Source organism: Mercenaria mercenaria, chromosome 19, assembly GCF_021730395.1.
Source record: "Mercenaria mercenaria strain notata chromosome 19, MADL_Memer_1, whole genome shotgun sequence".
NCBI classification, from domain to species: Eukaryota; Metazoa; Mollusca; class Bivalvia; order Venerida; family Veneridae; genus Mercenaria; species Mercenaria mercenaria.
In genome coordinates, this window is record NC_069379.1 from 14,849,494 (window position 1) to 14,875,070 (window position 25,577).

General features: G+C 34.4%; 1 protein-coding gene across 1 annotated transcript; it reads right to left on the minus strand.

The window, feature by feature from the left end:
* Positions 1-1,030: 1,030 nt before the first annotated feature.
* LOC123542553 (uncharacterized PE-PGRS family protein PE_PGRS54-like) lies at positions 1,031-25,324 on the minus strand. The gene is made up of 21 exons (XM_053531182.1): positions 25,151-25,324; positions 19,923-19,946; positions 19,501-19,551; positions 19,078-19,128; positions 16,893-16,907; positions 16,323-16,376; positions 15,371-15,397; positions 14,154-14,189; positions 13,001-13,024; positions 12,366-12,476; positions 11,733-11,963; positions 10,775-10,987; positions 10,079-10,135; positions 7,845-7,865; positions 7,500-7,514; positions 6,251-6,346; positions 5,401-5,499; positions 4,536-4,883; positions 3,616-3,744; positions 2,682-2,927; positions 1,031-1,486 (listed from the first exon to the last, which is right to left on the minus strand). Exons 1-21 carry the CDS (start codon positions 25,191-25,193, stop codon positions 1,476-1,478), a joined length of 1,902 nt encoding a protein of 633 aa, XP_053387157.1. The 5' UTR covers positions 25,194-25,324; the 3' UTR covers positions 1,031-1,475.
* Between the last annotated feature and the right edge of the window lie 253 nt (positions 25,325-25,577).

The window sequence follows — 25,577 nt, forward strand, 5'->3', positions numbered from 1 at the left end:
GATGGATACAAATTGCTCTGAAAGATGTCCCCTTAATGAATTAACAAAATTAGAAAGAAAGTTTCAGTTTTTGAGAAATTGCATGGACTTAAAAGTTGTATAAACAGAAGCCACGTAACAGTTCATTAATTTACTTTGAATGTGTCATATGCATTTCCGACGAATAAATCATAAATAGGACTAATCTTTTCAGCAGTAAATCTAATGATACTTTTATCAGGCTTCGTTCAGATAACAATTTGCTTTCTATGTTGAACTTATAAAACTAACGTGCATCTATTAGTGTAATTGTATTCATAAGGGACAATAACCAATTTTAGAGCCTTTAAGTTCCAGGTTGAAAAACATATCAACATAGGAAAAGTTGTTAACATTGATTTAAAGTAGCGATTTTTTAAAAAATAGTTTCGAAGCCATCAAAATTTGCCACAAACTTACTTTCTGAAAACTCTTCTGAAGGGCCAATATTGAAAGTTCTAATGCCTAAAGATATTTTTTTAAACATTCAGTTAACAGGTTTGTGTTTGAGATGGCAGTAATGGGTGCGCGAGTGTAAACCTCAATAACAGTAAACATCGATTGAACAATTGTTTACTTTTATTCCAGTAAACACTGATTTATTCTTTTGTAAAGGGGGACAACTTTTGGGAATATTTTAAGTCACCAATGGTACAGGGCAGTAAGGTAAAACATGTATTAGACAGGTAGACTGTTGGTAAAAATACTGTTCCTTTACCAAACATTTTCCTTGATTTAGTGATATACTGCTTAACCTAAAGCTTGATATGTTATTGGCCATTCCAAGGACGTCAGAAGCAGGTTATTGTAGACGATCACGTCAAGAACTAGTTATTTATTATTCATCGGCGTCCGGATTACTCGGCCCTTTATATTTTTACCTTCGAGATCCGGCGACGGTCGCTGCCTGCACACATTTGACAAACAAAAATCGCGTTTTAGATCAAATAATTATCGTGAAATATAATATATAACACGAGTAACAGTTTAACATTTTAATCCAAATCGCTCGGTAGCACCAACATTTACAACAGTAATATTAAACAGGAAATGTGCATAAATTAACTAGTTGTGATTCGTATTTAAAATACCTAGAACAGGACACGGATTTCACAACTGTACTTTTCAAATGAATTTTTGAATACCAAGAAAATCAAAGATTTTAAACCATCAAAACTATACTGCCATTAAAATACAATAAATATAATTATGAATTTTCGCATCAAAATGTGTATCAAAACTTTCAAACTTAATATAATATTTCAAAAATTAATACGTCATCAACACTTCTTTATTTCACGACTTCTTCGTAAATATATACAGTTTGTTGGAATATTGTTGTCATCATATTCCATTTTGTTGTATTCCCTGTCTAGAAACGTTCACTTTTCAAAACTGTCTTAGCAGACGACACAATATTTTTCCAGTCTTAGCACAAAGAAAGTGCTTTGAAACTTTTACACATGCCCTGTAATATGAAAAAAAATATTCAATTATTTCAATAAAAGATATCGGTTTATATTTTGTAAAATCGTGAAAATATTCAGTTCATCATTTTGCACTTTGTAACAATTGTAATATGATTAAGTAATTAAATGTATCACTGATACAAAAATTGCGTTATATAACACTTACGATTTTAAAAATAAAATTTCAAAGTCATAAATGTATGTACATTTAATTTCTTTTCCTATGCTAATCTTTATGGTAGCGCATGCGTAATGACACTCGGCCTTTTCCGTATGAATGCGTATGCTCGTTATGCCATTCGGTATTCTTCGGGCGTAAATATGGCTGAAAACATTCATGACTTTCCTTAAAAACGGAAAATGACGAAATAACATACTTAGAATATGTCATTTGCCGACTGTCATTATGCGCCCTCTTCCTTAAGGTAGTTCTGCACGTTTGATAAACCGGAAGTGGTGGCGTAACGTTATTTATCCGGAAAACGTAGAATAAAGCCTTGATTCGGCGTACGGAAATGAAAATCAAGTTATGAATTAATGGCAACTTGTGAATAATTTTATTAAGTTGTAACAGTTACCATCTTTCTAAAGTTAAAATATGATATTAAACATCTGATATGTTAAATAATTCAAAATGATGTCTTAAAATTGGCTTCAAATAGGCGATTCACTTTATCTAAGTATCTCAGAAACAAGCACATGGACCTATACATTTTATTTCTCTATATTATAGGTCATACGTTTATTCACGACTGTGAGACGTTTCATTAAACTCTACATTGTGGAACATTTTCTATTTGCGAAAATGATTAGAAAGTTGCAGTTTTCCCACAGACTCCCATTATGAAAAATTGCGTAAGGTCCAAATTTTCCAAATTAGTCTAGCAAAAAATCAAGCAAACGACCCTATCCTTTTTATTTGCTGAATTTTCTAGGTATATTCTGAAGTTCTGAAAAATCAAAGTTTTATCAAATTCTACTTTGCAGAAAAAATTCGATCCAAACATGCAGAACTACCTTAAATCCATAAATATTCAAGTTGCCTTTATGTCAATGAAACTATTTGTGTTTCAACTGACCATAACGGCAAATGGTGGAAGATGTTCAGCAAAATGTCTCTAAGAATATAATAAAGATATTTATTCATTTACACGATGTAAACTGTAGATCAGTATGTATTAAAATATTCCAAACCTGAGTGACCGCCAATGGATCCGTGACCTCCAAAGGAACTGCCACCATGACCTCCAATTGATACCCCGTGACCGCCACCTGATCCCCCATGACCGCCCATTGATCCGCCGCCATGACCACCCGCTGAGCCATGGTTAAGGCCGACAGGACCAGCTCCTATTTGGCCGTGGCCACCTCCTGCACCACCATGCCCGCCACTCGAATGGCCACCGCCTAGATGCTGGTCTCCGAGGCTGACAATGGCTACTAGAAAGAGCAATGTAGTAAAGCTGTAGTCATTTGAAGGAAATTTTAAAATTGTATTTTTTTGTATTATTATTCTGCTGAACATACATGAAGTATCTTTATTTATAAAATCATAGACTGACGTTTAAAATAGAATTTTATACATCTGTCGAACTGAAAATGCAGTGTAAAGATGTAACAGACGGATACTTTACAGATCTATATCCATCAGCATAACATATCTTATGTTTTATTATTGTATTCATTAGATCAATACCAGTATTAAAGTAAGGCAACTGTAAGTTATTGAATACAGCAATTAAATATGTATTCTAACACGATCTGATTAATTTTCCTATTAAACAAAGAAGGCAGTAAACAAATCACTGTTCTGACGTCACAATTATTACGTCATGGCATCAAATGGCATAGCGGCGCGCTGGAAAAGAAACCGATTCAAAACGGGCAAATTTCTAATGAATGGCGTCAAGGATGTACTTAAAAATCTTTGGTAACGTGTTAGAATCAAAATAATGTATCTAATTTAGTGATTTGTTCTTGAATAAAATCATTGTTTGTCGTTCAGATGCGTATTATTATATCATTATATAATTCCTTCGCATCTGAACTCCAAACAATAATTTATTCAGCGACAAATCACTGAATGAGATATATTATTTTTTAATTAATCATATTTCACAAACATTACCTGGTTCACCAGCTAGTACCCCTTGTTGCCCTTGGTGTGTGGCTGCCGTTGCTACTTGATCGGCACCTGAACCAAGTCCAGCTAGTATACCTGCCAGTTGGTGGTCTGATGGATTCGAAACTCCGTGACCTGCATTTTGTAAAAACACAATTTAGTTCATGTAGATTATACACTTATTATTGTAGACTGGTTATCAAAGACGGATTTACGTATGGCGAGGTCTTTAGCAGCGGAAGTAATGTTCGCGCATGCGCACTCTATAGTGAACATTAATATTCATAAAGTCTTTAAACACAAATATTCATGTTTCATATATTTCAGCCCTGCAAATAAGGCTCTTAACATAGACACCGCTTAATTAAACTTACGCGAAAATTTCGCATTGTGTAGTGTACCGTTCATTTACCTTATTATCATCAATTTGATCTAAATTACTAAGATGTGTTTGGAAAGACAATTTATATTGGTTGCAACCCGTTTGCTGTTTTTCATTTTCAATATATGATATATGTTTTACGGTATGCATGTATATTGTAACGACAAAAATGTAGCGAAATAGCATTATCTTTAAAAACTTACTGCATAATACCATATAGTTAAGAAACTGGAACTGGAATGCATAGAACTAGTTTGGACCCTTTAAAACTGATTAACATAAACAAATGTCTTTAGATATTCGCAAGTGCCTTTGAAATTTCATGAATATTATCCCAAGGTATATTTACATACCGTATATTTTCACTTACAAGACGCATTATTAGGAGTCATTTTTCCAGTTCAAGACTGGGAATCATCTTATAAGTGTGTACTGCAAGGACTTTAAAAGAAAAAGAAACCCCATATTGCGTATCCTATTTTGAGGTGCGTCTTATAAGAGAGTGCGTCTAATAAGCGAATGTGTACAGTAGTATGTTCGTTACCTCCACCTCCAGCACCAAAGGAAGCGCCTGCATCAAAGCCTGCCATTCCTCCTGAAGCTCCGCCTACACCACCTTGAGCTCCGCCCCCAAAACCAATATCTAATCCCATTCCTGCACCAGCTCCGGCAGGTCCGCCTCCTGCACCGCCGCTAAATGGTGCAATACCTCCTACTGAATGACCTGCATCGTGACCTCCTGCACCGTGCCCACCTGCACCGAGACCACCTGAACCTAGTCCACCTGCTACGGGGTCCATTCCAGGAGTTCCAAGCAGACTAGCCAGATCTAAAGCGGCTGCCCCGGCACCACCGAGTGCTCCAGGGTCGAGTCCGAACTGGGCCAAAGGATCTACAAAAAAGCGATACTTTTCCTTACAACATATTAACAAATAACATTTCTGCTTAATATAGTTCGAGCCCTAGAATCCCAGCACGATAACTCTGCAATAGTCCATCTATGCCACTGTGTACATACTTTTGATTTCGAGGTACTGGACTCGTAATGACAATCGGCAGTTTCTATCCGTTTACGTATTGTGACCGAAGCATCCCGAAACCATATACGGAGATTACATCATCGTACGGAAATTGCCGATTGCCATTATGGGTCCATTACCTTAACACCTTTGTGTTATAGCTCATGGACCCAGCAACAATAAATATTAAGGGTCAAATCATTTTAGGTAGAAACTGATGCCAAGATTTAATTTAATAAGGAGTTTTAGTAACTTCCTAACGTGAATGTTAGCTGCAGTCTGTTTGTAAGTATATCAGATCGTAAGATGTCGAAAAACGTCAGTTGTCTTTACGGGTCTACACCTTTAAATGGTGAAGCAATGCTGTTAATTTAGTTTGTATTAACGTACCAGCACCGGCATCAGCTCCGTGACCAAGGCCAGCACCACCATGACCAAGGCCAGTAGCGCCATGACCAGCACCTGCACCGTGGTTCCCATTTACTGTTACTGGAAAGGGGAAACAGAAAGATGAGTTAATTAAAAAAACAGATATATCCAGATGCAAACCTGTTCGTGCCCATGTGGGGCCATTCGATGTATTCCTGGTACGCTAAAGCGGAAAACTCTGAGCTAATGTGACTTAAATCAAGCAAGTGTTTTTTGGGGTTTTTTGGGGGTTTTTTTTGGGGTTTTTTTAAAAAAAAACGTAGTCATCATTTATTATGCTAATGTTCAACTAACTGAGACTAAAGATCACGAGCAGTTACGCAAAAAAGAAACAACTTTCATTTAGATAGATTCTCTTTGGGTTTATATATTGAGATGGTTCTCAGCTTTCCAATGTATTTGCAATTGCTTGCGCAGAAAGTAAGGTAAAAAGTCTCCTTGGGATTCGAAAGATTCGGTCTTTTTCGTTGTTTTTAAACAAAAATGAGCCGCGCCATGAGAAAACCAACATAATGGATTTGCGACCAGCATGGATCCAGACCAGCCTGCGCATCCGCGCAGTCTGGTCAGGATCCAAGCTGTTCGCTAACAGTTTCTCTTATTCCAATAGGCTTTGAAAAAAGAACAGCATGAATCATGACCAGACTGCGCGGATGCGCAGTCTTGTCTTGATCCATGCTGGTCGCAAACCCACTATGTTGGTTTTCTCTTGGCACGGCTCAAATATTATCGTAACAAGTACCCGTCTAGACGGGCTGGAACAAAGAAATAACAGCATGTAAACAGTTCTAACAAATGCAATTAAACATACCTGTGTCAGCATCATGTACGCCTAGGTTAGTGTTCAACGACACACTTGAGCTGTGGCTTTGGCTACTTGCGGAGTTGGAATTTGTATTTGTAACAACTGTTGGAGATACATGCATCTTTTAGTAAATTATACCATTTTATTACATGAAACTGTTTCAAAGTTTCCGCTACATGACAACTTTATAGCGAAAATTGTTGTTGTTGTTGTTGTTTTTTTTCTTCTTTTTTTTTGTTATTTTTTCGGTATGTCGATACATGTTTAAGCGGAAAGGTCTATATATGTATAGTCGTTCCAGATTTAACTGAACGGAAATTTGTACATACTGTAATCGCATGTGTATATCTTTTTAAAATTATATTTCAGTTTGTTTTTTTTAATCTACTCGCCCACAGCCCGGATGAATTTTTTCAACATGTTCATTTCCACAAGTTTATCATAGAAATTATAACTTACCCTTAAAATGATTAAGCGAAATTAAATGTTAAAAGAAGAATGTTTCAAACGTTAAATGAGCCGTGCCATGGGAAACCCAATATAGTGCGTTTGCGACCAGCAAGGATCCAGACCAGCCTGCGCATCCGCGCAGTCTGGTCCGGATCCATGCTGTTCGCTTTCAAAGCCTATTGCAATTAGAGAACCCGTTAGCGAACAGCATGGATCCTGGCCAGACTGCGCGGATGCGCAGGCTGGTCTGGATCCATGCTGGTCGCAAACGCACTATGTTGGTTTTCTCATGGCGCGGCTCAAATGTATTTTATCAGGATATGTAGAAAAACTCATAAGTCGTCAAGTTTTGTGCTACTGGTCACTTCCACGGGACTCTCATTTTGTCGATTTTGAGAAAGGGCAAAACGCCTTCATTCTTCGAACGAATCGCTTTAACCCAAAACTTTAAACTTCATGCAAAACTGGAACACCTCCGTGTCAAGCCTCTCTGCCCTTCACCGCTTTGGATTCGAAAATTCGCTTGGGAGGAAGAACATTTTTCATATGAAGAAGTTAACCATTTGGTCAACGGAAAGACAGTGGTTCTTCCCGGCCATGACTTATATATAATGCCCAGATGGGTACCTGGGGTCATCCTTCACCATCTAAAGCTAGATAGTTGCCTGTAACCAATAATTCTGTCGGCGAAGCGTTAAAATTAAACTAAAACTCAACAAAAATAGCATCAGCAATTTACAGTTGGCTGCAGATGTACTGTTTTTTTTAAGTAAATAATCGATGAAAATAATAATTGATAATTTACCGTGATCTGCATCAGCTGAAAAACAAAGAAAATAACATTTAAACATCGATAATACAAAATGTATAGATGTAATGGAAAATGCAAAATAAGACTAACTTAAAATACACGTACTGGTATAGTAGTATTGTTTCGCAGCTTCATTTGACATTAATATTTTTTATTAACAGTGTTTGATTAACGGAACTTAAGTTAGGTCCAATTTTATACTTTTTAAAGAGAGAGTATATGTAGCCGATTGTGTCCCAGCTAGGTGTATCAGGTGCACAGAGTGAAAGTTTGTTCACAGTTACTTTTCATTACGCCAATGTTTCTGTAAATTTAAGTCACTCAAATGTATATACTTACTGATCTGCATGATCGTGTTTGCTGAAAAGAAAGAAAAATGTTATTTTAGCTAAATGTTCAGTTGTCTATGTTTGTGTATAGTGAGACGCTTGCATCTTAGTCATTAGACACTAGTACATGTAATGCTTACTGGCGCTTTTTATGTTAACTTAAAGGTAAATGCTACTCCTAATCATGAGCACTAATGTACCTCGGTATACATTATTATGCTTACTCCTACAAGCATAGGCACGTGTTTAGTGATTTGCATACAGTTAAATAGTACCCACAATCATGGGCACGAGTATGCTACTATTAAATGCTAATTCTCAATTCATGAGATCAATGTCGAGTTGCATACATTTAAATGTCCTACTTCAAATTATTGTCAGTTTTATATGCAAATACATTGTAAATATTCAATTTGAGACAAGATGTGAATGATTTGCTACAGTTATGCTATTTCGCACAATTATGAGGTTCAAAATCTGTATGATACAATTAATGCTAATTTCGCAATCAAGACAACATGTAGTTTGCATACATTAAATGCTATTCGGAAATTAATAACACATATGCATACATGTAAATGCTAATTTGCTCATCTGTGCAATATGAATGTTTGCATACATTAAATGATACTACTCAATAAAGGCACATGTATTGATACATTAAATTTACTTCTCAAATACAGACAACACGAGTCTAACAAATTGCGTACGGTATAAAACGTTGTCAGCTTTCCAATCATGAGGCAATATGTATGTATAGCATACAAATGCTAATCCTCAATTTGTGCACTAGTGATTGTTTGCATACAATTAAATTTCATATTTGAAAATTATTCATATGTTTAAACAAAAAACTAATCAACTGTGGAAAATACAATTATGAAGACACAGCTGGATATACAATTAAATACTCAAATGTTGCCAGGATCTAATTCTGGTCAAGCTGAACAAACGTAATAAGCGACGCGTATATCACCAGTGGTTGTACTTACGACAAACTGATTCCCTGTGGAGCTTGCTGAAAATCGGCTAAACCAGGCAGTGAACTCTGAAAATAGTATTTGATTTTAAAAAAAATTGGTAACAAAATTTACGATTGATAACATTCGGTTGCTAGCTAGAATCAGCTCAGCTCGCGATCTACAAAAAACTTTGAAATTTTCCTATTTTAAACTTGAAAAATTTAAGGTTGTACATTATTCCAACCTTATTTAAAAAACATAGCGTTAGTCAGCCAAATGGGGTTATTAACTTCCTTAGTATTGACCTCGAATGTGCCGAATATGAATTGTACAAATGTTCAAGACGCTGACAAATACTGAGGTTTGATTAGTAATTTAATGCCGTTTTAAATCATTTCAATTTGATTTCTAGGATTTTGTAAACTACTGATTTATTTAACCGCAATAATGAAAATTCACTAGCATGAAATAGTATCGAATGCGATAATTTCAGACTCACTACCGCATTCTAGTAGTCACTAGAACACACGCTGTTCTCTATCATAGTCTAAGCTCTATTTACTAAGCTGTTCATAATGGCATGATATTTACTGATAGGACTGTCCAGTGTCCACAAAATTATTTACTCCCAATCAAGGCACGAGTATGCATAATTAAATGCTAATTTCTCAATCATGAGACAACAGTGTATGTTTGCATACAGTTAAATGCTTACTCCACAATTATGAGGCACGAGTATGCATACAATTAAATGCTAATTTCTCAATCATGAGACAACAGTGTATGTTTGCATACAGTTAAATGCTTACTCCACAATTATGAGGCACGAGTATGCATACAATTAAATGCTAATTTCTCAATCATGAGGCAATAGTGTATGTTTGCATACAGTTAAATGCTTACTCCTCAATCATGAGGCACGAGTATGGTTTGCATACAGTTAAATGCTTACTTCTCAATCATGACACACGAGTCTACGTTTGCGTACGGTTAAACGTTGTCAGCTTTTCTCAATCATGAGGCAATAGTGTATGTTTGCATACAAATGCTAACTCCTCAATTATGTGGCACTAGTGTATGTTTGCATACAGTTAAATGCATATTTGAAAATACATACATTGTTCAAACAAAAAAATAATCAACGTGGAAAATAACAATTATGAAGACACACAGCTGAGTAGTACATATATAAATACTCAAATGTTGCCAGGGTGATATGAGATACTGTCAAGCTGGCAAACGTAATAACAGCTGACGCGTGTGTAACCAGTGGTGTACTTACTGACAACTGTTTCCTGTGGAGCTTGCGAAAATCCGGCTAAACCAGGGGCAGTGAACTCTGAAAGATAATGTGATTGGAATGGAAAAAAAAACTGGAAACAAAATCTTTACGATGATAACATTCGTGTTGCTAGCGTATGATTCAGCTCAGCTACCATTCCTACGTAAGAAAACTTTTTCGAAAGTATCCTATTTAAAACTTGAGAAGAATTTAAGGTCTAGTTACATTATCCAACCTTATTAAAACAAACATAGCTTAGTCAGCCAAATGGGAGTTACTTCCTTATGTTTGACCCGAATGGCACAATTATGAGATTGTAGCAAATGTTCTCAAGACCGGCTGACAAAAGGAGGTTTGTTTGGTTAGTTTAATGCCGTTTTTAACAGTATTTCAATTTGTTTCTGGATTTTGTACAACTACTGATTTGTTTTCCGCAAGTAAGTGATAACTTCACTGCATGAAATAGAGTCGAATGACGAATGATTTCAGACTCACTACCGTCATTCAAGTAGTCACTGAGAACACACGCTGTTCTCTAGATGCATAGTCTAGAGCTCTACTTACTAAGCTGTTCAGATGCGCCATAGATATTTTTTCTGTATCAGAAGCTGTCCAGGTGCGCCACAAATATTTTTTCTGTACCAGAACAAGGAATAAAGTGCATATTATATCTGTAATTATTATATACTAGCATACCTCCAAGACCGGGAGCATTAAAACCGAGATCTGCACCGCCTACTCCATGACCTGCACCGCCTGCACCAAGACCTGCACCAGACATGCCAAGATCACCGAAGCCTTGGCCACCCATATCCATCCCTAGTCCAAGTGCACCGAGATCTCCTCCAATACCGGCACCGTCAAGCCCTCCACCAAGACCAACATCCAAGCCCACATCCAAGCCGACACCTTAAAGTTACAACCTCAACATTATAAAAAACTATTTTTTAACTTCGGTGCGTGGTAAGTTCGAATTCATTCATAGGACAGACAATAATTATGACAGAATATACGGTCAAAATAGATTGATAGAGCTTCAAGGACCCTACTATCAGATTAATATTAGTCCGTCCACACACAGCCACCTTAATTTTTTGTCCATATTGGCTGGTATTTTTCCTATAAGGCAAGAAATTATAGTGCAGGTCAGTTATTTGCTGTATTTCTTAGAAAAATAATCAGACACAGAATGTTTCTTTTGTTACTTGTTAGGATTGAAGTTAAACAGACACAATTAAGGTCATATGGCGACCTTTCTAGATTTTGGTGGTACAGGGTGATCCCAGGAGCCCCTCCGGACGTTGTTTCAGACATGAGCGGGAGGCAACTCGGCAGAACCAACAGCCTTTAGTACGCCTACCGGATGGCTTCTTCACATGAGGAATTCAACAACCGACGCGAGATTTCTAACTGAAACCTACATCAGTGAGGGGGAAGTGATTCGAAGTCAGTGACCTTAACCACTCGGCAAAGGAGGCCCGTTTATCTACACCATATCTCAGTAAGTATGCTTCACAGACAGTCGTGTGGAATATCCCGAGATGCTTCATACAGCATGATTTCACTGGGACTTTTTATTCTGTTTTTAAATGTTGTGTGCCCATTTAATATTTTTTATAGTTGTAGTCAAAATGACCTTGAACTGCTCACAAACCTCCGAGATCTGGAAGGCCCAGGTTCATATCGATATTTTGTCCTCCAAGGTCGAACCCAGGACCTCCTCCGATGTCAACATTAAAGTCAAGACCACCAGATCCAGTACTGCCAGGTCCAATACCACCAGGTCCATTCAGGTCGATGTTCACGTCCGCTCCAATGTTTGCAAAACCTGGACCGCCTGGCCCACCTGACACTCCGCCTGCGCCTGGACCACGTGACACTTGTACTATAAACAGAGAAATACAACTATGTCAACTAAGCTATTTATAGTATAATATTGTTGATGCTGTCAAATGACTGTACAATACCTCGAATATTTGAATGTCCCCATCCTAGTTTCATCGACACTAGAAAATCATATTCAGCCATTATTTTGAGTTGCATTTACTGACGCCTCAATTGATCACTGACTTTGGCTTTCGTGAAAACCTACTCTGGATTTTCAGTAACATATGACACAAAAAAAATACAAATCAAATGTAACATAATTTAAAATATGCAGTACAAACAAGCGGCACGGTAAGTAGATACGTTTTTGCCTTTCTAGAAGTCTCTTAACCAGCATGTCCAAATAAATGCAAAATGGGACTGACTTTATCTTTGATTCACATGCAACAATTAAACTTACCTCCTCCTGCACGTGCCTGAAGAGCGACCGGAGTCGGTCCTCCTGTTTTACCGTACCAGGCATTAGGATTGAGTCGTTTTGGCCGTTGTCCAACACGAACGGGTACCTTAACTTCAATCAAAATTTTAAAAATGTTCATAATTACTGTGATAAAATAGCAACACCTTAAACATATGCATTTAAGAACATAGAATTAAGAAACATCACTTAGTTTTAAACAAATGCTAACTATTTGCGATTTTTCAAATTATTTTCAATCGAAACTCCTTATTTTCTATTTCAGTACGAATATTTCAGTAATTAATACTAAAAAGGATATTGAAAAAAAAATAAACGACCAAGTAGACTCTTTTGTAGACTAGCCACTAGACTGATAATAACTATATTTCTATATTTTCCCTTTTTTGATAAATTCAATTTCATAGAGACAAAAGCCAGTCTATTTTAGAGATTTTCATACAGGACTGATATTGGACATAGGATATAGACTGGCTCAGTTCACTACATTCAATCATAAAAATGTAAAAAGATATAATATTATCGTAGTCTAGGAGCTAGTCTAACTCTTTTGGTTAGAGGACAAATTGAAAAACTGCGGAATAAAAACAAAATGGCTGACAAAGTGAATATCTTACCATCTCTATAGACTGGTCTATAAACTGAAAAGAAAAAAAAAACAACAAATAACATACAAATTTAAATTTCACGTCTTTTAGTAAAAGGTAAAACAACACAGTGAGTAGGCCTAGCTCATGTAAACGTCACTGACATACTTTTGCGTAAAGGATCATTGTAAAGAAAAACTTAAACATTTTTTAAGGTGTCAAACGCCTAAAACACTTTTAAAAATGGTGATTTATAATATGAGATTCCGCACTATTTTCCGTTCTGTAACGTTTTCTCTGTATGTGATCTCGGCATTTTACGGTTATTGGGGAAACCTTTGCTTGTATAAGCTTCATTCACCGTGAAGAATGCCGAAAAAGCAGACGATAATATGGAATCTCACGAAAATGGCCGATTGTTGTCACGTGACCACTGTTGAGCCTATCACGGCGAATATCCGTCAATATATAAATTTATAATTAATTGTTCATTCTGGTATCATTTATCTTTGTAACTTATAATTACAGCAGATGTTTCTTCTCAGATGTACTGTTATAATTGTAATTGTTTCATGAATAATTATTGTCATTAAATTAACGACTACACTTGCCTCTGGAAATTTATGAATGACGTATAAACACGACCATGATATTTTGATTAATGATGGTCCGTTATTAATTTTCTGTGGTTTGTATTAAATAAGTAAAATAGATAAATGTCATAAATCGTTGGTGCAAAAGTGGTTAATGGAAACAAATTAACAGTAATATACCAGAAATAATTAATCAGTTATTACATTTTTTTAATTATTCATACTTGCAGCTGGTACTTGAAAGAACAATAACAATGACGTCACGAATGGCATGTATTTTCATGACGTCACTTTTAACTAAAATAAGGTATAAAATTGGCATTTTCTATAAAAAAAAAACAGACTATATTTTAAATCGAAGAATAAAGATCAATTGCAAAAAAAATAAAAATAAAGAAGATGGCGTCACGAACAACATATATGTATGACATCACTTTTGTTTGTTCACTACACTATGTATGAATATGAGAATTGCTAATGAAAAGTGTCTTACTCTATTCTATATCAAAGCATAAAAATGATCGTAAAGAAAGTAAAAAAAGAAAGACGTCACGTTTAGTTGAAGTAAGAAAGAACAAGATAGTATTTACCTGGCTTATTAATGTAAACTTTATGATATACTGGAACTGTGGAAATAAAATAAGAACAAAATTGTATAATATTGATCACACATATCACAATAAAGAGCAAATATTCCGCTGTATCTTATGTTTTAATAAATAATATGTTTTAATAAATGATATGACATATAAAATGTCATTCTAATGATTTTAATAATCTAATTCTGCAAAATTTGCCAATTTTTAATTTTTATCTGTGACTAAGACACAAACAGGTTCTTTGATAATGATAAAATCTTATACTTTAGTAAAAACAACTGAAAAAGTACTGTTACCATGACAACATCTCACCTTTCTTGTAAACTGCAATGGAAAAGGGAGAAACCGTAACCAATTGTTTTATAAACATGAAAAAGACGTATCAAAATCATGTTTTGCTGGAAAATTTGTTAAGAAACTAGCAAAATACTGGCGAGAAGTAAAACAAAACTTTAGATACAAAGTGAATGGGAGAGCTGAATGTACAGCTCCTCTTCAAAAATATTATTCTCTCGGAAAGTACTGATGCCAATATAAGTAATCTATACACTAGTCCTTTCACATGCTCACGTCAACGTAAACCTACATAAAAACGTTTCAACTGATTATACGTAAGCTTTTAACTGAAGCTGACAACGTTGTGTTATTGTGTTCACAATATTCCTGGGGTATTTTATTTTTGGAACAGAACTGTATATGCCGAATAAATGGAAAAAAAAACATTACCTGTTTTTACCATGGGTATCTTTTTTATCGTCGGATATTTATTATACGTAGGATCTACAAAAAGAAGAAATGCGTGCAGCGATAAGTTGAAGACTGTAAATTTATGCTATCCATTACACAAAGTTAGGTTTCCAAACATCGTAAATTACTCGTATATCGGCATTTTTCGTAAGTATCGTTCGGCTACCTGCCTTCCATTCCATTATCTATCGTAAACAGTTTGTTTCAATAGTTCTTCGGCAGTTCCTTGTCAAGTTGATAAAATTCATCTACAACTGGTGTTTAAAAAGACAGAAATGCTCACGATCCGATAAATTGTGCCGATGTAAGGATTTCTGCCATGTTTAACGCCATTCTGATTGCGCCAATAAAAAAATCTGGCATGTTTTATATAATTCTACTGGACTATTGATTTCAAGTGAAATAAACTTTGTATACGTTCTATGGCGATTAAAATTTCGTTTAAACTACAAAATACTTACAGTTTTTGTGAAATCCTTTTTGAAACCCTGAAAAAAAGGTAAATTCATGTTTGTTTTACGTTCCATTTTATATTTCAAAGTTATATCATGACAAAAATAATAATAACTACTACATAGTATCTATGTGATTTGTTTATGTGTATATAAAGTAATCTGTGGGTTATGTTGAATTAATACACATGTATTAGATGCATACCTGGTCACAGCATAGATTTGTACGTCCGTTAAAAACAGCGGGTTTTTTAACAAATGGCTGTTACTAGATGATATTTTATTGTTAAGGCAACTCTACATATGCATAGATATGTTTCATATTTAGCAAAGTAAGACATATACTGGATGAGAGTCTACATTTGAATTTCATTACTTATAATAAGATATTTCAGTTAAAAGATGCACACAGTACATATCTGATGTACTCTTATAGTGTAATCCAATTGTATTACAACAAACCACGCTTGTCTGTATTCATTTCCACGAATATCGATACAATTTTGAATTCGTATTCATTTCCACGAATATTGATACAATTTTGAATCCGTATTCATTTACACGAATATCGATACAATTGTGAGTCCGTATTCATTTCCATGAATATCGATATAATTTTGAATCCGTTTTCATTTCCACGAATATCGATACAATTTTGTATCCGTTTTCATTTCCACGAATATCGATATAATTTTGAATCCGTTTTCATTTCCACGAATATCGATACAATTTTGAACTTATCTAACCTTTTTTGTATGTTTTATAACAATGTTTGATTCGAATCGTATTTTGAAAACAGGTGGTTAACTGAAGGCCAGTAAATGGCGATTTTCTTTTTTTTTCAAATTTTTCATTGCTACAACATGTGGATGTATCTACGAGTACAAAGCCTGCTTCCTTACGAAAATTAATGCATTAATTGTGTAAGTTGCTTGCAGAAAATAAAACATTTAACATTTACCTGGTTGATAATATTTTCCTTGGCCAAATCCCCCGAAACCTCCTTTACCGCCAACTGAAAAAAATATATATATTTAATTGGTGCTAGTGCGAACTCAACAAATGTCGAGGACAGAAATTATCCCAAACTCCGATTTCTTATCCCAACTACATGTCCCGGACGTTCTAACGAAACGGTATTTATGTGACACCCCCATTGTTCTCTCTATTGTTCTAACAGTCACATAAAAAGAAAAAAGGTCACATAAACAGAACGGAATGAATGGCATCAAAGAGAAAGTACCGTTATGCAGTCACTTAACCATCATTTCGCGGGCACTGAGTAACGGAAAATTCTATGTTTACTAAACATGATAAAGCCATTGACCTATATCAATTACCGTTTGAAGTTTAGCATCAATAAATAATTAAGGTTTTACTAGGAGTGTCTTTTAATTTCTAAGTTTCCTTACTTTTTACTGAGGAAAAGACGCAGAGAATAAAATGGTTATTGAAAATTATTCTGTGTACGGGATATATTTGAATTTCATCGATTTATATATTTAGATTAAAAAGCAAAAATAAGACTTACATCCTTTTTGGAATCCTGTAAAATAGATGGAAATATATCTTTAATTAATGGAAATATTTCACTTCTCGTGTCATTGTGACATTCTTTTGCATTCAGTCCTCTTATTACAATTATTATATAATGCATGTGACAAAAAAACAATTTATTCCATAATTTTCAGTGAATTCTCGAAATATTAGAGTGGAATATATCTTGTGTTCTGTCACAGTGAAAATTATCAAATATGTCCTTTTCACTGGTAAGAAACTATAGGTAAAATTAGTCAAATAATGAAATGACTATATTAGTTTATACAAATTTGTTTAAGTTCGATTATGATGAAAGCTTCAAGCTTACTGGAACTACTCTTGAGACCGCTTCCTGGAAAAACCAGAAATGGTGCCAATTGAGAAAAATAATTATATTTTAATGTTGTTTGCAGGTAAGATGGAAAAATATTTCACGAAAACCATATGTTACATTTTCACTCGTGGCTGTGTCATTCGTGAAAATATTACTTCTGGTGTTGACTCGTGAAAGATACAATTTTTTAGTATTATACTGAAAAAAAATATCCTCTAAACATTTCTTAAAGTGGAATTATGGATATTTTTCAAATAAAAATCCAGCTGAAATAGATGTGTGTGTAAAAAGGATGGAGGAAATGATAGTTTTTAACCCAATATACCAAACTCTTCCTGTTACCAGTACGAAATAATAACTTTCCAAATATGACTTTCCTTATTTTGACTGGGGCAGTCTTTTTAAGAAAAGTCGAACTGCATGCAGGAGTTGCTTCCCTTCAACTTCAGAAATCTCTGCCTATAGGTAAGGGAGAACAATGCGTAGAAAATTGAAGAAAAAAAAACTATTATTTTACTGTCCGGTTTCTTTATTTCTAAAGCATCAGCTTCAAATACTTACGCGACAATAGCTTAATTTAACACATTTTAAATGCACAGCAACCGAAAATTGCTTTTATAAAACATTCACCAAATAACACTATGTACAGTAAGATGCGCATAATGCCACTTTAAAATGGAAATATTTCGCAGGACATAACTACAATTAGGCAAGTTTACTAACAATGATAATGCATGATTAACAAATGAAATGGGTCATCTACTTGCAGGAAATATGGTTGTTCTTCTCATATAAGAAACACCTTAAGCAACAGGCATGATATATATTTATTACATTGTAGTTACTTCCAACATCAAGTGAAATTCATTTGAACACTTAACACGAATTTCATCAGTGCTGCTAGAAACACTATCAGCAGTTACTTCAACCCCCACCCCCGCCTCCATTGTAGCAATCTAGTTCGCTATATGGACACATTTTCATTACATTGTATTAACTTCAAGTGAAACAAATTTAGAAATTTAGCACGCTTTTCAGCAGTGCTCCTTGATTCATTGCCAACCCACGTGTCATAAACACGTTCGCCACGTGGTCATGGACACTTAAGATGTTAAATAGTCGGAAGACGTTATCTGCCCGGAGATTGAACCCACAAAATCTTGACTGACAATCGGTGATTTTTTCCTAATGCGGCTGAACACCACTAAATCCGACTATTCTTTTTTTTTCATTTACATGATAACAGTATTCCCACGATTCATCTGAACATTAGATTTTCAATGACTTATATTCCCACAAAGAACTTAACCACTACTGTAGAAAAGGGAAAAAAAATAAAAAGGGATATTAATTTTTTATTGGAAAATTATTTTTCTTTAAAGCAGCCCTTTGAATATCTTTCTTTTCGCTTCTTTCAACATCTTTTTGGACACAAAGAATTCTTACACCGCCTTTTTGTAGAAGCATAAGACAGGAGCATTCAGATTAAGACAGCATGCTACAGCAACACACTGAAACGCAGTAGAGCAATTTACTGCAAAAGCACATATTTTCGCGAGGTTAAAATTTCGCGATTTTGGAATTTTGACTATGTTTGTGAGGATTAAAATATGCGAGATGTAGGACATCGCAAATATAGCGAAAAATAAACCCTCACATTTTTTTGTTTGTTTTGTTTTTACAGTAAAACACGATGCTACGTTTACTGAGAAATAGGGACATTTTGTATACAGACCTGCGCAGGCTTACATTTCATTTGGTAGTAATCAGACTTGTGTGATATGGGTATTCTTCTAATACAAGAAAAAAAAACACTTTGATTGATTAGAAATTAATGTAATACCTGGTCCATAATGGCCATATCCGGTTCCTCCTAACCCCTTAAATCCACCGGCTGAAAAAATCATAAAAAAACTACAGATCAAAATTTAGAATAACAAGTTTTTCTTTTTCATAACTTTCAAACATCTAGTAAAGACTACAGACAGAAATATCATTATAATTAAGTTTAATATTCCCCTCATCGATGTGGGTTAAATCTCTTAAAGAAGGTCCATATTACAAAGCAGCTGCAGTTTCACCATGCGCACCCCTTACATCCTCTAGCACAGGCTTAAGCAAAGTTTTACTGTTTATAAATATTGAATGAATTCCATGATCTAAAAATGACCAGATCATAAGATAATACCAAAATATATCTTTAACTAACATTACTGACCGTAAATGTAATACACTGTGCTAGTACTGAAAAAAAAACTGTACTCACGAAAATGTCCTCTCTTTCCAAATTTTGACGGATGGTAATATTTTTTGTGTACTGAAAATGAAATCATAAACAATATAATATAATTGCATACATTGTAGGAATATAGATATTACATGTTTTAGATTAATAGAACACAAGTGTAGCTGCACCAATTGAAACGGTTTAGGTTTACTGGATTTAGACAATATGCTTCTTCTTGTGTCATTGAACTTCTGTCTTTTAAGCAATGTTTTAACGAACCATCCACTTCTCTTACGGGTTTAGATAATTAATCAATCATTATATTGTATTTATATGTATTGGAATTCTGCATAACTTCTACAAGCTTGTTGCAAAAAAAATGCCGTCTTTCAAAATAAATTATCCGACAATAACAAGCTAAAATAAATTTATACGGTAAAACAAAACTTGCAAGTACTTACAGATTGTAGACTCTGTATATACAACTGAAAATAAAAACAAGACAGATATAGACTGTTACAGATATAAAAACAGTTAATGATTAAAAAATATAAAGTTTTTGCTTTTAGGCGACTCTTTTTTATTACCATAGGGCAGATGACATAGGTATTGAAGATAAAACATGCATGAAGAGTGTGTTCGTGTTACCAAAAATACGACGAAACATACGTAGATCTATTTACAGTAGATGAGTGTAATCTGTGTAATGGAGTGTTGTTTTGTTAAAAAGGAACATAGCTAGTAGCATTGAATTGCAAAACAGGTGCGTTTGAAAGGTCTAGTCAAAAACGTTGTGTGATGGTGTTGCGCTTCTTCATTGTCAAGGAGAGTGGATCTGGTACGTTTTGTTCAGTTGTGTTACTTTGTCTTTGTGAGCCGCGCCATGAGAAAACCAACATAGTGCGTTTGCGACCAGCATGGATCCAGACCAACCTGCGCATCCGCGCAGTCTGGTCAGGGTCCATTTTGTTCGCTTTCAAAGACTATTGCAAATAGAGAAACCGTTAGCGATGGATCCTGACCAGACTGCGTGGGTGCGTTGTTCTTATTACCCATTTGTGTTGCTTTGGCCTTCTTGACCAACTGTTTCATTTTGTCTATGTGCTTTGGTGTACTTCTTCAATGTGTGTTTAAGCTGTCCTTTTTGTCCAACTGTTTTACATTGTCAATGTGTGTTTGTATTGTCGTTCTTGGCCAATAGTGTTACATTTTCAATATGCGTTGGTTTTGTTCTTTCTGTCCGTTTGTTTTACTTTGTCAAGGTGGGTTTGTATTTTCCTTTTTGTCCACTTGTTTAACCTGTAACAGGTTTTTGTGCTGTCCATTTTGTCCATTTGTGTAACTTTGTCAATATGTTTATGTTGTCCATTTGTGTTACTCTGTCAATGTTTGTATTACTTTGTCAAGGTGCGTTTTAGTTGTCTTTTTTGTCATTTTGTTTAATTAACTTTGTAAAAGGGTTTTGTGCTGTTCTCTTTGACCATTTGTTTTACTTTGTCAATATGTGTATTGTGTGTTGTCTTTGTTGGACTGTTGCTTTTGTGTTCTACTTTTTGTCTGTTGCCTTACTATGTCAATGAACTTTTGTGTAACTTTCAATCATTTACATATCCATGCATACAATGCTGAAGAGTTTCATTTTTTGGGACGCTACGTTTGTATTGCATCTATGTCTTTGTTCTTTAGTATTTTGGATGGGTTTCTTATATCGAAAAATACTTTATAACATTGCTTTTAACCCAAATACTTTTAAAGTTTGTGTTACTTGTACGAAGTTCAACTTTACTATGGCCATTTTTTTTAATGTTTTCGGTGTAAACAATTTGTCAATTTGTATGTTGTGAGTTGTTATTTTATTTTATTTTTGATGGAGATTCTGGCATCTTTATTGGCCACGGGTAATAAAATTATGATGATTTTTTTTGTTTGAAAAGTATGATAAATCACCAAGACATAAAATCAATTTGTCTACGCGTTTTTCTTCACTATTCAAAATTATGATCAACCGACTTTTTGTTTACTTATGAAATAGTAAGTTTGAGGTCTCAATTTATGATTTATGACTGACACTCATTTCGATTGTAAGTGACAGAAAAAAAGGTTTAGTAAACTATTAATGTTAAAAACAAGCTATGAATTTCTTTCACATCCCATTAACTTTTTCAATGGTAGTATAAGGATATCTTTGTTACCAATAAATTTTATAAGTCATCTTACAAACATTAAGGTGCTTTTTTTTTAATAAATTCTGTTGACTTTTTCAGTTTGGCTCTAACATAATTTTTGAACAGGTAAATCGATCATAAAGACCAAGATGGTGTATGTATTGTCAGTCATTTGAACTACAAGACCGTTCTAAGAAGATCAAATTGCAATGTAGACGGTAGAAAATTTACATGCAGGGTGTCGAACCCAACGTAAGTTTTAAAAGGATACAAAAGTATTATTCATGATTCATTTATTCAGTTTCATCAAATGAAATAAAAGAAACAGAGAGAGTTTGTGAAGTTGTGAAAAGATTGTCATATCAAAATCGGGCCATCATACTTTGTCGAGCATCAAAATGAGCAACAACGAAAAAACAAGATGAATGTGACATTTTATATCAATTTTAAGTGTTATCCTAACCGTGTTTATGCGCATCACAAAGTCAAAGTAAGAAACCATATACAATTGAAACTTAATAACCCGCAATCGTTTATGTCAAAATTCCGGCTATCTTGAAAACATTTTAATCTTGTCTCAAAAACACGGGCACAAAATGTTTTTAGGTCGAATTTTGATTATCTCGAAGTAATCTTGAAATTTGAGCTGTATGAATTTTGGCTTAGCAAGTCTGTTAAATGTGAAAAATTACGTTTCTACAGTAATCTAAGGGAATTTGATTGCTCTTTCATAATGTTGCCAGTATATCGACTTAAGTTTTTTTTTTAATTAATATAAATATATTTTTATCGAAAAACGTTCTTGAATGTATAACTGAAGTTTCTAATTTTGGCTTTGGAACGTTGCAAGACTATCTGATGCAATGAAAATACTAAAATTGTTTTTCAACACATTTACTTACTAAAGGAGTATGTTTTCATCATTTTTGTTCTACATAATGTTCAATTTCAGTTACTTCTAACAAACTTATAAGCCGTGCCATGAAAAAAAAACCAATATAGTGGGTTTGCGACCAGCATGGACCAGCATCTGCGCAGTCTGGTCAGGATCCATGCTGTTCGCATTCAAGGTTTATTGCAAGTAGAGGAACCGTTAGCGAACAGCATGGATCCTGACTAGACTGCGCTGATGCGCAGCTGGTCTGGATCCATGCTGGTCGCAAAGCCACTGTTGGTTTTCTCATGATGCGGCTCAATTTTAAAAGAAATGGCACAAATATGACCACTTAGTCTTGCAGAATGTGAAAACTTTGTTCTACATTGTAGTCATATACTCTCCCAATGTTAAGTGTTATTCAGAGTACATGTACAGGAGTACATGTACAGGTGGCCAGAACCTGGCTATATTAAAAAATAGTATTCGTAATGATTCATGTCAATTTTCCGACCTTTTTCTGCTTTTAATTGGCTTTTTATATTATTTTATATCTTTATGAAGAAGGCAAACGTCCGCGAGTGTCATGAATTAATCGGTCACTTATTAACGCCAGAAAGACAGTAATAAAGATTTCATAAATTGATGACCTTTTATCTCCTAATGAACCTCATTCTTTCGTATATACGTCGATGTAATATTATTTACTAATGTATGAATAATTTATTGTAATACTTATTTGGGCCTGTACACGAATCACATCGAAATGTTTTATAGTTTGGTCTGATTGTGTCATATGAAGTAACGTAATCCTATCTAACCCTAACCCTGCTAAATTTCTATAATGATCTTGTCCATATTTAAATTTGGACAGTACCATTAACTGTTAAAAGGGGTGCAACCAAAAATTACTTTAATGTTGCTATGGTTTAACATGCTGATAAATCTTAAATTTATTGAATATTTTTAGAAAATCTTTGAATATTGCAATGGTTTCATACTTTTCACAAGCTATTTTATTGTTTCGATATTTGTTCTCTGTATATTACCAGAAGATTGGAAGTTAATTTTGCACTTACGGTTAATTTCTAACGATTATTTTTGTTCTAGAATACCCCTCTGCAAGGGTATATTAATTAGTAATAACCAAAATCATTACAAATCTCCTTATTTTATTTTTGCTATATGATCTATCTATATTCATCATATTTTACTAGGATATTAAGTTTAAAAGAAAATCTAAATTCTGCTGTCTGTTGAAATAAAACACTAATTTAACTGTTTGCCGGTAAAAAGTGAAATCTATTGGGACCTCGGGCAATAGTTTTTAATATTGACCGACAAGCCAGTCAATAAGTGCTTACATTGTAATAGAGAGCCGCCTCACTTAACTTAGTCTTTTAAAAAGTTCATTAAGCATATATATCCCTACTTGAAAATCCCAATCTGTACATGTATATTCTTACGTTATAAATATTTTGCATTAGCACCACATGTTCAAAATACGACTTGGCATGAAAAGAACAATGCATTAGTGAGTACAAAACCAAGGCAGAATTATGGTAATAAATTAATAAAACGGCTTCCTAAAGAAATGAAATACCTCATCGAAAGCTACGTTGACTAGGAGAAATAATTATTTAATGTTATTTAAGAAATAATAAGTTCCCAAAAGTGGTTTATCGTAGAATAACCCGAGTTTTGAGTTCTTATGCGTAAGAATATATCACGAAGGCCGTAGGCCTGAGTGATATATTATTTCGCATAAGAACGAAAAACAAGGGTTATTTTACGATAAATCACACTTGGGAACTTGTTATTTCGATTCTAACACGACGTAATAGTATCAGAAGTGTAAGAAAAAATGGTAACTACTTTCTACGACCGTGCTACGCACCTGGATCGGATGACGTCATTGCACGCGAGTGGTATATCGCAGAATAACCCGAGATAGATTTTGCTCTACATGTATGTAGGATATTTGCTGGTCGTGTTAGAATTAATTTTTTTTCTTTAAATCCCGTTATAAATTAAGGTAGTCGACCCATAATGGCAATCGGCAAGTTGCGTATTTTCCGTACGCGCTTTTAGCATTCTCCGTATGCGATTTCGGCATGCTTCGGTTTTCAAGGACAGCCATATGTGACGTCCGAAAAAATGCCGAATTGCTTGACAAGAATCGCGGAAATTGCCGAATGCCCGTAAAGGCCCACTGTATTAAACTCAAGATATTTGATATAATGCTATATTTGGGTATCTTTTTTATTTTATATACTCATCAAAATAACATGTACTTCTCATTAACAAAGATTTTAATATGAACAAGCAATATACAATCTAAATCATGAGTAATAATAATACGGAAAACTTAGTAATGTTTTCGCGAAAGTTAAATTAACAAAACACAATTGTTGTTGTTGTTGTCTTTTTTTTTATTGGAAATAAGTATTCAAATTTTTTCCACTAAGCTTGAAAATGTACAAGAATTTGACAACTATGCTTCAGTTATAGCATTTTCGTAGGTCATTAATAAAGAATAAATCTGGATGTTTTTATATGTATATAAGAAGCTTAAATGAATTTAAGGAAAGAATGATTATCAATAAAAAATGTACCATTCATTAACATTTTTATAGAAAAAAACACTTACCGAAAATACTAAGGAGAGCTATGATATGTCCAAAAGGCGCCATCTTTGATGTTTTTATTTCTGGTTCGACTCACACTCTCTCCTACTTGGTCGAAAGACAAAGAATTCAACGGTCACTTTGTGGCGATTTTTTGAGCGAAATATTGGATGATTTATACCACGTGTTCTCCATTAGTCATGTGACTGAAATGACCAATCGTTTAATCTAATTACGTGCGACACAATTCGCGTGAAATTACCTAGGTGACAAATACTTTGACAGTTTTGTGGACATTACATGATACAAGAAGTGAATAAGTATAGCATGTGCATATAATAGATAATAAAAACGATTGACGTTTATATCTTATTATATTTATGTAAACTTATATCTCTCTTCGTCTCTTGTCGTAAAAATGACTTTTCTGTTGATTTTTCAAACTTTTTG